The following is a 12,396-nucleotide window of genomic DNA, read 5'->3' as shown; positions in this document are numbered from 1 at the left end:
GCCACCTATAATGCAGCTCAAATTATTGTTGTCTCCCAAGATAAAATGTATCCTTTTTCTGAGGTACTTCAAGATAGGTAAGGTTGGCAGGTGTTGACTCAGGACAGTGTTCTTCCTGATTTGGGGGGCAAGGATCTCCTTCTGGATGAATGATTGGTACCAACACAGTCTACCACCCTCCTGAAGCAAACCTAGAAGAGCTATATAACTATCTGGCCTGAATCTCTCCAGCCACATATAAAGCCACCCCCCCCCTCCCCTTCTAGGCAGAATCACTGACCCTTCAAGTGGGAGATGAACCACACATGAAGAATCATTATTTCTTTTGCAAACTTTGAATTTTACAACAGTAACTTGCGCAGATTGGTTTCACTTGTTCTGCAATGGAAAAAGGTTCTGTGCCGGAAGGGCGGGTTTGTTGGTCTGTTTCCTCTGAGCCTGGGCCTACCTGGGTCTCATTCGCACATGTTACCTCCCCCGTGAGAACCAGCGTGGTGTAGTGGTTAAGAGAAGGGGGCTGAAATCCAGAGAACCGGGTTCGATACCCCACTCCTCCTCCACATGAAGCCTGCTGGGTGACCTTGGGCCAGTCACTATTCTCTCAGAACTCTCTCAGCCCCACCTACCTCACAAGGTGTCCATTGTGGGAAGAGGAAGGGAAAGACTACTGTAAGCCATGTTGAGACTCCTTAGGGTAGAGAAAAGCAGGATATAAAAACCCTCTCTTCTACTACTCAGTGCCTAATAGCTCCCGATTGATTGATTAAGGGAACCCTCTTATACCGCATATTTGAGAAGACTTGATGGATCTCTCTCGCAAACTGAAACCGGGCGGGCCATATGTAAAGAACCCCTTGAGCCTTCTCGTTAAATATGATGTCCATCTTCACTCACCCACCCACCCCTCACAAAAACACTTTCTATCAGATAAATCCCGCCACTGGGGATCTTGGATTGAAAGAGGCTGAAGCACTCAAGAATGAACTTTCCCTGAGGTTTATTCACAAGTCAAACCTTTGTGGCATCACATCACGAAAACTTTCCCCCTTTTATAAAAAATACGTATTTTTAAAAAATACACAATCAGCTATAATTTAAATACAATATTAGTTGAACTTTACAAGTAAACATCTTAGAGTCATGAAAGTGCAGGTATTGGGATAGATGTCCAATGTGGCCTTCCCCCATCCCCTTGACGCGTATTTCAGGGGTTTTCCTGATGTCCATTTTCTGAGAGCTTGTCCATGCGGTCCTGGGTCCACTGCTGTTTGGGATCAGCACAAATCTGCCTGTTTTTTTTAGTGTAAAACCTGCAAAGGGGAGGGAAGAAGCTTATTAGTGCTGAGACAGAAAGCTGGGGGAAAGCTTTTCCTTGCATCCTGGCTGTCCCAGAGATGGTTCCTGTGCATCGGCGCAAGGGAATCCACCTCTTCATCCTGAGCTTTTAAGAACCAAATTATAGCTGCACAGCCTCAATTCCACATTCCTGCATCTTATCAGTAGGGGAAGGGGCAGCGGCTCAAGAATAAAGCACCTGTTCTGCATGCAAAGGCTTGGTTCGCTCCCTGGCACCCCCAATTAATAGACTTCAGGTAAGGGATAGGGAAAGGAACTTTCTCAGGCAAAGATCTGCAGAGGATCTGCCAGATGACATAACCAGTAATGGGTACAAGGCAGTTTTCCAACACTGAAGCTTGGCTTCTAGGAGTCTTAAATCAGTATGGTTAACAGATACACAAAAGCTTAACATGGCTGCAGTTCTCTTCCTTGGTGCACTGAAGGCATTACTTCAGAACGTCTGACGACTACCCTGGAAGGTAGGGCCAGTCTTAGTAATCCCCCTTGTTGCATTGAGGAAGGCATGCAAGGAAGTCCTCTTCCAGAAAGCATTTAATGGAGGGTGGACTTTTCCAAACCATCTGGCTGTGAGTCCACCGATTGGTTCAGCTCTTAAAGTGTGTTATGTCTGAATGTTTTTAAATTGAGTATTAATCTGTTTTAATCAGGTTCATTAATGTCTTTGCAACTTGGTTTGCTCCACTGTGCCGTAGCATGGAGTCCAAGGACATAAGGCAGGATAGAAATGTATAAAATCACTCTGTGTGGCTGAGAGACAGTAGCAACTAGCCTAGTGATTTGATGATGGAATTAAGATTCGAACCTGGGACTTCCTGGAAATAATAAAATTGGGGTGTATGTATGTACGTGTTTTGGCCTGAAAAGGTATGGATTTACACTAAAATCCGCTGCCACTACCCGGAAAATTAAACGGACTAAGCCAGGAAGAACCTTGCAGGTTAAAACAAAAGAGATTCTTGGTGCCCCTGCCAAGACTATTACAACAGCATCTTTCACAGGCTGACATCCACATCCTCAGGTGCATCAAGTGGCATCCTCAGCCAACCAACAGCAATACTCTGCTTCTGCAGAAATAGGTGCTGGTTCACAAAAACGTCTACTACAATTCATTCTTCCTGATGTACCTCAAGACTCCTTTTCTGTGCAGGTTGCAACGGGCCAAGTACAAAGTAGTAACTAAGGGGCTGACCCAAGCCAGACAGTTTATTTAAAATAACAATGCTTGTCATTTTATAACATGTTGGCCAAGCGGAATGATTTTTTTAAAAAACTTTTTAAATACTTACAAAACAGCTGGGGGGTTGTGCCTGCTGAGGACTTCATAAGACTTCAGCAGCCTCAGCGGAACGGGCTTTCCTGTGAACGTAGGGCAGTGTGGAGAGTGTTGTGCTGAAAGAGAGAAGGAAACAGAAGGTTTTTAAAAATCAGTTATTCCTCCTTGGCAAACCTGCTGCTCCTTGAGTTGTTGGGCCCAGAAAAGGATTTAGAAGTCTCTCTGGTCCCATGGCAGAATCTCATTTCTCTACTACCTGGCTTCTGTGGATTCTCCAAGGGCCAGCCTTACCACAGAGCATCACAGAATCATAGAGTTGGAAGGGGCCAGACAGGCCATCTAATCCAGCTCCCGGCTCCATGCAGAATCAGCCTAAAGGATCCCTGACAAGTGTTCATCCAGCTGCTGCTTGAAGACTGCCAGTGAGGGGGAGCTCAGCACCTCCCTAGGCAGCTGATTCCACTGCTGATCTGATCTGACTGCCAACGAAAAAGTCCTAATATCCAGCCAGTACCTTGCTGCCCGTAACTTAAACCCATGAAGCAGCTGCTTTTAGGCAATGTATTCCAGAGCCACCCCCAACATCCAGTCTCCCACTCCTGTGTGCCATTTTTTTTTTTTTAAAAAAGGGTGCTCAATACTGAAGTTTTACTTCAGATGTGGAAACTTTAAAAAGTTGAACGAGGGACTGTTGTGTTTTAGTAGCTTAGACATCTCTGCCATCCTCTTCACTTGTTTGTTTAGATATTTATACACTGTTTTTCTTATCCGATTTATGCTTGCGCCAACCACACTGTAGAGGTGGGTTTAGGCTGAAAGAGTGCAGTTGGCCCAAGATCACACAGCTTTCATAGCAGACTCATTTGAACCTGTGCCTCGTAGACCCCAGTCCAACGTTCTTAACTACGACTCCATGCTTTGCCACAGCAGCTGAGGGGCCAGGCCATGCAAGTAGGTTGTGTGAAACAAGCACCACCGATAGTTCTGTAGAAATGCTCACGTGAACACAAGAAACTCTAGGAAACCCCCCTCTGAGTCAGCTAGCTCAGGATTGTCTCCTCTGACCAGCAGAGAGTTATAAGGTAGATTCCAGGTAAAGGTAAAGGTTCCCCTGCTCGAAAGCCAGTCGAATCCGACTCTAGGGTTGTGGTGCTCATCTCCATTTCAAAGCCGAAGAGCCAGCACTGTCTGAAGACATTTCCGTGGTCATGTGGCCGGCATGACTAAACACCAAGGCGCACGGAACGCTGTTACCTTCCCACCAAAGTGGTACCTATTTATCTACTTGCAATTTCTTGCTTTCAAACTGCTAGGTTGGCAGGAGCTGGAACTAGAGACGGGAGCTCACTCGGTCATGCGGCAACTCGGGTCTCGAACTGCTGAACTACCGACCTTCCACAGCCTGCAGTTCAGCGTCTTAACCACTTGAGCCACCGCAGCTCAATTAGGTAGCTCTCAGGTAGGGAGAGTTTTTTTGCTTCCCAGCACCACCTGAGACACTTTAAAGTGGAGATGCCAGAGACCGAATTTCTGCTCGCAAAGCAGGTGCTCTGCTGCAGAGCCACAACCTCTCCAGAGCAAATGGAAATGGGTTTCTGTTTTAGAGGCTGACGCTGTGGCTCACTGGCAGAGCATCCGCTTTGCATGCAGAAGGTCCCAGGTTACTCCCCGGCATCATCACCTGAAGAAGGATCAAGTAGTAGGTGATGTGAAAGGACCTCCACCTGAGACCCCAGAGAGCTGCTGCCAGTCAAGGGAAACTATGCTAGCCCAGTGGTCCGACTCAAGAGAAAGGTAGCTTCATGTGTACTCTTCCAAAGAGTTATGCTGCAGGATGTCGCTTCTTCCTCTCCTGTTCAGACGGGTACCTTTTTGTACAAAGGTACATTCCCTCCCCTCTGCTTCCCTTTCCCTTCTGTTCACTGAAATCTGAAAAAAGATAACTGAGAGTACTCTTTGCAGAGACCTAACATTTCTGGTCGGTCAACAGAGACTCCTCGGGAAGGAGGAGGGCTGGGTCATGTTCTGCCCCTATCGGCATGAGCAGGGCATATGATGTGCCGCATGCCTCATCCTCACCATCCAGTGCAGCCTGAAGTGGTCACACTGAGCCCTACCGGAAAACCATGGCTCTTGGTGGTGCCAATGGCTATGAAAGGCTTGCTAAGCTGCAGTCCTGGCTCATCGGAACGGAGCCTCCATTCCACCCTTGAACATGGAAGAGAGAGAAAAGAAAAGGACAACTTACCATTGGGCTGAGCCTGAGATTGCAATAAGAGACCGGCGACCAGGAAAAGTGCTAAGGCAGCCACGGAGAAGTTCATCCTTGCCATTTGCAGCGAGAGTGCGGAAGAGCCAGATGCGAGCACAGAAGCAGGAGGTGTCGTTTTTGAGAGTCAGCTTTGCTCCACGCTGAACACGAGGATCTTGCCCGTATTTATAGAGGGAATGGGGAGAGGCGGAGATTTCTTGGAAATAAAACTAACGTTTCATGTGTGAGAAGCGATGTCATGCCCCCAAATCTGCCAAGTCTGGAGAACCGGAATGTGGAAGTGAAACTCTTTGGAAGAGGTTTCTGCAATTCGGTCTGGGCTTGCCAAGGGGAGAGCTCAGCCAAGAAAGAGAAGCGAATAGAGTTTGGCGCAGGAACTTGGAAGGAAGGAAAGGCAGGCCGGCCAAGTGGAGTTCTCTAAGAGCTGCTTCTCAAATGAGGCTTCACTTACCTGGGAATGGCCATTGTACTGGGAACCAAGATGTAAATTCTTGACTGCAATAATAGATCAATTGCAAAAAATTTCTGACACCGATAAATTAATGTTTCTGCTGTCAGACGCAGACCCTACAGTTTCCTATAGGGTAGCACTCTTCGCCTTAGCAGCTAGTAAAATCAGGGCCAAGAACATAGGAAAATGAAATGAAATTGAACTGTAAAATGGCAATGTAAAACAGCAATGTTTGAAGAAGAAGAAGAAGAAGCAGCAATTGGCTTTATACCCCGCCCTTCACTTGGAGTCTCAGAGCGGTTTACAAACTCCTTTCCCTTCTCCTCCCCACCACAGACACCCTGTGAGGTGGGTGGGGCTGAGAGAACTCTGACACAAACTGCTCTTTTTCAAGGACAGCTGTGCCAGAGCTTGTGGCTGACCCAAGGTCACATCAGCAGATGCAAGTGGAGGAGTGGGGAATCAAACCCGGTTCTTCCAGATTAGAGTCCACACACTTAACCACTACACCAAACTGGCTCTTTTGTTTGAGGCTGTGTATGTGTTTCTGGGGATGGGTATCTATATTTAAGATTTTAATTAATTTAAATATTGAATGTGCAGAGTTTAGAGGTTTTTATATTTTAAATCTAAATCAAATTCCAGTGATGTAAGTTGTCTAATTTGTATATTGTTTAAATTTAAATTTTAAATTGTAAGGGCCAATGGCTACACAATAAATTTTACTACTACTACTACTACCTGAAAATGTCAGAATCTCATGTCTAACATGCAGGGGCATTTGTAAAGAATACATGTACCTGTTTCACCATAAAACCAGATGCTGGAGGACACTACTAGCTGGAGGACACAGCACAACTAGAGCCAGTTTGGTGTAGTGGTTAAGTGCATGGACTCTAATCTGAGAGAACTGGGTTTGATTCCCCACTCTTCCACTCGCAGCTGCAAGCCATAGTTCTGTCAGAGCTGTTCTTGAAAGAGCAGTTTCTGTCAGAGCTCTCTCAGCCCCACCTACCTCACAGGGTGTCTGTTGTGGGGAGGGGAAGGGAAAGGAGTTTGCAAGCCGCTCTGAGACTCCAAGTGAAGGGGTGGGGTATAAATCCAATCTCCTCCTCCTCCTCTTCTTCTTCTTTACCAAAGGGCCATTTTGGGAATAGGGGTAAATCCACCCCCCTGAGCCTGCTGTGAACTCCGGTTGCAACAAAGGACACTCCTTCACACTCTACTTTTAGGAGCTATGGGGCCAGTTTGGAGCTGCTAATTCACCACCAGCATATGCCTTTCATGAACAACATTTTCCTACAAAGCTCTAATGACAAAAGGGGGAAAGTGTTGTGCACAAAGGTTCTCCGAGACGCGTTACATTTCAGCAGGGGCTGTTCGCATGTGCTGGGCAGCAGTGACTGGTGAGCAATCCAGTGATGCAACCAACCCACCAAGCTGCTTTGAATTAAATCCAGGCCTGTTGCCAAACAAAGGAGGCAAACTGTGACAGGGGAACATTATATTGCTTTTCTTGTTGACATTAATGATATGACTGTATTGAGCGAGGTAGGCTAGTGGTAAAAAGCCGCTTCAGGTGTTTGGAGGGCTGAAGGTTAGCTACAACTTTCACCTTCCAATGATGGGTCTGGCGGATGTTCAGCAAGCTGCTGCACGGGTCCACCACCGTTAAGGCCCTGCAATCCTGCTGCCTGCCTCCAGCCTGATGGTTTACATGGTACCAGGGAGATGGTCTCATGTCTTCAGCCCATTTTTGCAAAAATGGTGGTTGCGTTGGCCACTGTCGGTGCAATTGGCTACTGCAGCCATGCTGGGCAAATTCTGTAGCTCACCTGCTTTGTGTCTGGAAGGCTTCTCCCATGGAAGGATTCATGGGATCTTTCCCAAGAATCGGGAAAGAGCTCTCTATACCTTAGACCCTGGTGCCAACCAGTCTGTACTGGGCTACATTGATCAGTGACCTGATTTGGTAGCAGTCAGTTTCATATGGTTGTGTATAAACCCTTGGATGGCCTGGCATCCTGCAGACACCTGCTTAAGGTCTACCTTCATACTGCTTCTGTTGGAATTTGCAAGTGTCCTCACTTCAGTCATGAAAGAGTTAATCGGTTGTTTGCATTTACAAATCGTAGTTAGCATTGACCAATTAGACACCGGGTGTAGAACTTCCCGCTAGAGAAGGAAGAGGTAATAGTCCTAATGAAGGGATCTGAGATTCCCTATTGGCTAATCAGTTTTATTTGGGGGGTCATGTTTTTTGTCAGGTACTCAGGGGAAGTTTTGGGGGGTGTCTTCCTGTTTCATTGTTCTAGAGATCACTAGAGTTATAGTCAACATGGAGATCAGCAGAAGCTACTTAGACTGTTCACTGTTTATGATTTTTCATCCAAATGTCACCCTGCCCTTTAGGAAAGCCTTTTCTTTGTTACCAAACACACATGACTCTGTGCTGCTTTTATTCCTCTGCGTTTTGGGGGCTCTGCTAATTTTCCCAACGACTGCTCATAGGCATGTGCTAAAATCCCACGGGGCACCTTGGCCAAAAGTCCCAGTGGGCTAATGGCCTGTGGGACCCCCACCACCCCACTGTGGCAACCCTGGCCCTGTGCAAGGCACCACTGCTATAAGCCAGTGGACACTATCCTATGCAAAGCATGTGGGAGCTGCCATGACCGAGCAGCCTTCCCTATGCATCAGGTGGGTGGCTCACTCTATCTTCTTCCTCCCTCCCTTCAGGGAGGGGGGGGCAGGGCCCCTTTCCAGGGCCGTTTTTGTCTCCCAGTCTGCCCCTGCAATCCTACATTGTGGTACTTGCTAAAACAACTTGCATGCATGCTTGCATTTTGGGATCCTCACAAGCCCTTTCTGACAGGTACACAAGCTTTAAAAAACAAACAAACCCAGCGCTTGTGTGTGCGAAATGCTACCGTTTCAGCCAGTGCATAGTAGTGTGCTTGTTAAAATTGGAGTGGTGGCAGATCCGCTTAGCAACCCCTGGTTCACTTGTGCTTTGTGTTTCTTGGTCTGTGGGACCTGCATACCTACTTCCTGGTTTGGGCAAAGGGACCAAATCAACCACTGAGGATCAGGGCCATTTGTTGAGCCAGTTTGGTATAGTGGTTAGGAGCATGGACTCTAATCTGGGAGAACCCCGTGCCTTCACATGAAGCTGCTGATGGGACCTTGGGTCAGCCACAGGTTCTTTCAGAGCTGTTCTCTCAAGAGCAGACCTCAAAAGAGCTCTCTCCGTCCCACCTGCCTCACAGGATGTCTGTTGTGGGGCGGGCAAGGGGAAGGAGACTGTAAGCTGCCCTGAGACTCCTTTGGGTAGTGAAGGGCAGGGTATAAATCCAGTTTCTTCTTCTTGAGTGCCCTTGGGCGGCTTAGGCAAAGACAGTCTGCAGATGGTTAATGGAGACATTCTCGGTGAAAGTGGGGAGGGTCATTGTGCACCAACCATCTGAGGAAAGATGCCTCAGTTCCTGGGAGCAAGCTCTCCTTTGGCCTGTGCTGGGCTAGGATTAGGGTTGCCAACCTCCAGGTGGTGGCTGGAGATCTGGGATTACAAGTGGCCTCCAGGCAACAGAGATCGGTGCTTCTGGAGAAAACAAAGCTGGGGTCCAGTGGTACCTTTAAGACCAACATTTTTTTATTCAAGGTATAAGCTTTTATGTGCATGCACATTTCCTCAGATACAATGAACTGGAAGTTGCCAGTCCATACATACAGGAAGAGGGTGGGCAGCAAATTATCATACAGCATAATTAAGATATTTAACAGATGCAAGGACCAAACAGGAATAACAAGTTTAGGAGGAAACAACCACTTTGGAAGGTGGACTCACCGAAGCACCTGGAGGGGCACCAACCCTTTGCCTGCAGGCATTCGAGTCTGCTGCAACAAGAAATTGCCCCAGGAGATGCCCCTGGTCCCCGTTCCTTCCCTCCTCCATGGGGGTGGACCTTTTTCCTCCTTCCCTCCCCCTTGGCACAGGGGCAAGGAGGTCACCATGGTGTGGTGCTGTGCAGCAAGGAGGGTAGGTAGCAGCTTCCCACCTCACCGTGCCTTACTGTGGTTCAGAGGGGTTAGGAGGGTGGTAGCTCCCCTATGGCACCAGAAGTGGAGTGAAGTCATTTGCCACCAAGGTTGTCAAAAATCCTTCAACCAGCCCTGATTCTAAGGCACAGGTATGGTCCAGTAGGAGGCTGGAGTTGCTGGTGGGCTTCAAGTAGTACCTGACTGCTGGTATCAGCCGAGGATCATAGAAGAGTTGAGGAATGCCAGCTCAGTCATTGGTAGGAAACCCCAGCAGTGAACTAATGACTGACTTATGGAAAGTGCTTATCCAGTCTACAACCGGTTGCGCTGGAAGGGCTTCCTGTGGTCACCATTCTGTCTAGCGGAGACAAGATAAGTTCTAGCTGCTTTCTTTGGCATGAGGCTCGCTTTTCTCGGGAAGAGAGCGAGGTTCAAAGGAAATAGGAAACTGGCCCACAATATTTGTGCACTTTTGATGCCCCTGTGACTTCTGGCCCGCTGAAATGAACGCAGAATCGAGTGACGGGAGAAATGTTGCAACCTCTTCTTGTTCGTTCTTAAGGAATGGATCTGAAGCTGTGGAGCTGGTTGCCCATCTTTGGGCTCAAAAAACATCTGGCGCTCACCACTTCAGATTTTCCCAGAACAATAGCAGTTGTTCTTGAGCCAGGTGAAATTAGTTTACCTTACTGTTGCTGGGGTTTTTTTTTCTTTTAAGTGAAAAGCAGGGTGAAAATAATGAAATAGATAAAGTCAGGCTGAAAATAATGAAATAGATAAAGTCGTTCTGATGGGGTTGTGGAGAAGTGATTTCATCTTGGAGTATTAGGTTGATTAGTGGACCAAGTATGTTTGCCATAGACATACTCTCAATGAGTGGGTGGGAATCAGTATTTACAATTAAGGATGCGATTTGATTTAGGAGTGTTAATGAAAAACAAATCTCTGGTCTCTTCCAGGGAATTATAGAAGAAAAGAGGTTTAGCTGTATTTCATCATAGAGTAAGGCACACATTAGGACTACTGAGCAATTTAAAACCAGTAAGTCTCTGGGTCCAGATGGTGTGCACCAATGAGTTCCTATATGAAAATTTTAATCTAATAAGCATTATATGTAACTTGTTGCTAAAACCAGCCTCAGTACTTGAGGACTGGAGAGTAGCAGGGGGAACCAGGAAATTACACGCCAATTTGTCCCCAGCAAATTAGTAGAAACTGTAATCAAGGATAGAATTATGAGGCACATAGAAGCCTGCTGAAGAAAGTCCTGCCTCACCGACCTTTTGGAGTTTTTTAAGAAAGTGAACACATGTGTCGAGGTGACCTGACAGACAAATAGATACTTAGACTTCCAAAAGACTTTTGACAAGGTACCTCACTGAAGACTCTTAGACAAGCTTAGTTGTCAGAAGAGGATTTTTATGAATTAAACGTTGGTTAAATAGTGGGAATCAGAGAGTAGGAATAAATGGACATTTCTCTCAGTAGGGGAAAGTAAGCAGTGGGGGCTCATGAGGATCAGTATTAGCACAGGTGATACTTAATTTGTTCATAAGTGATCTAGAATGGGAGGTGAGCAGGGTAGTGGCCATGTTTACCAATGACAATTTTTTTCAGGATGGTGAAAACCGTGGTGGACTGTGAGAACTCCAAGAAGATCTCTCTAAATTGGATGAGTGGGCAACGATGCGGCAAAAGAAGTTTAATGCAAGGTGATGCACATTGAAACAAAGAATCCCAACTCTAAGTGTATATTGATGGGGTCTGAACTTGTTGAAAACAAAAGGCAAAGAGAGCTTTGGGGGTCATAGTAGATAGCTCACTGAGCTCACTGAGTGAAAGTGCTGACTCAGTACGTGGAAGTGATTTTAAAAAGGCAAACTCCATGGGGATTCTAAGGAAATGGACTGAAAATAAAACAGGGCTAAGCTAAACCATATATATGAAAAAGTACAAACAGCATCATATCACATCTTAGAGAACACAAATCGTTCTGATAGTAAAGCTATGAGCTGGCCTATGTAAACTGGCCATAGCTGATAACCTCTGAATCTCTCAGATTTTGAGTTCAGTGAAATCTACTTTTCCCATTTGGGGGGCAAAACTCCGGATTAAGAAGATCTGAAACTTAACCTTATTTCTAAAAGTCAATTTAGGTAGAATAGGAATGACATATGCTTATATACAATTGATACTATGGAATATACCAGTGTTCTGTGTATTTAATAATGTCTTTGATTAATCAGATGCAGAGATATCAGATTATTTTAAAACTAAACATTTTAATTAACACACTGTTCAACATTAAACATGGAACAAATAAACGAACCTCAATATCACTCTTAGAAATTGAGGGCTGTGCCATGGAAAGACAGGTCATAGTAGATAGCTCACTGAGCTCACTGAGTGAAAGTGCTGACTCAGTACGTGGAAGTGATTTTAAAAAGGCAAACTCCATGGGGATTCTAAGGAAATGGACTGAAAATAAAACAGGGCTAAGCTAAACCATATATATGAAAAAGTACAAACAGCATCATATCACATCTTAGAGAACACAAATCGGAAGGATTAGTAAAGCTATGAGCTGGCCTATGTAAACTGGCCATAGCTGATAACCTCTGAATCTCTCAGATTTTGAGTTCAGTGAAGTCTACTTTTCCCATTTGGGGGGCAAAACTCTGGATTAAGAAGATCTGAAACTTAACTTTATTTCTAAAAGTCAAGTTAGGTAGAATAGGAATGACATGTGCTTATATACAATTGATACTGTGGAATATACCAGTGTTCTGTGTATTTAATAATGTTTTTGATTAATCAGATGCAGAGATATCAGATTATTTTAAAACTAAACATTTTAATTAACACACTGTTCCACATTAAACACGGAACAAATAAACGAACCTCAATACCACTCTTAGAAATTGAAGGCTGTGCCATGGAAAGACAATGTTTTAAGGGAACATTTAGTGATCAAGCAGCACTGTGATGATTTAGTGGTCA

General features: G+C 45.7%; 1 protein-coding gene across 1 annotated transcript; it reads right to left on the bottom strand.

Annotated features, from left to right (window-relative positions):
* Positions 1–998: 998 nt before the first annotated feature.
* LOC107108662 (C-C motif chemokine 13-like) lies at positions 999–5,032 on the bottom strand. The gene is made up of 3 exons (XM_015409143.1): positions 4,881–5,032; positions 2,646–2,748; positions 999–1,310 (listed from the first exon to the last, which is right to left on the bottom strand). Exons 1-3 carry the CDS (start codon positions 4,963–4,965, stop codon positions 1,205–1,207), a joined length of 294 nt encoding a protein of 97 aa, XP_015264629.1. The 5' UTR covers positions 4,966–5,032; the 3' UTR covers positions 999–1,204.
* Between the last annotated feature and the right edge of the window lie 7,364 nt (positions 5,033–12,396).

This window comes from Gekko japonicus, unplaced genomic scaffold (genome assembly GCF_001447785.1).
Source record: "Gekko japonicus isolate JY-2015 unplaced genomic scaffold, Gekko_japonicus_V1.1 scaffold98, whole genome shotgun sequence".
Classification (NCBI taxonomy): domain Eukaryota; kingdom Metazoa; phylum Chordata; class Lepidosauria; order Squamata; family Gekkonidae; genus Gekko; species Gekko japonicus.
The sequence above is the reverse complement of the archived record's forward strand: the minus strand, read 5'-3'. Positions and strand labels throughout refer to the sequence as shown.

Excerpts from the sequence above, each read along its gene's own strand:
- LOC107108662 (XM_015409143.1), bottom strand. The coding sequence starts at position 4,965 with ATGGCAAGGATGAACTTCTCCGTGGCTGCCTTAGCACTTTTCCTGGTC. Across the intron at positions 2,749-4,880 it reads ATCTCAGGCTCAGCCCAATG|CACAACACTCTCCACACTGC; the intron begins GTAAGTTGTCCT and ends TCTCTCTTTCAG. Across the intron at positions 1,311-2,645 it reads CACAACCCCCCAGCTGTTTT|GTTTTACACTAAAAAAAACA; the intron begins GTAAGTATTTAA and ends TCCCCTTTGCAG.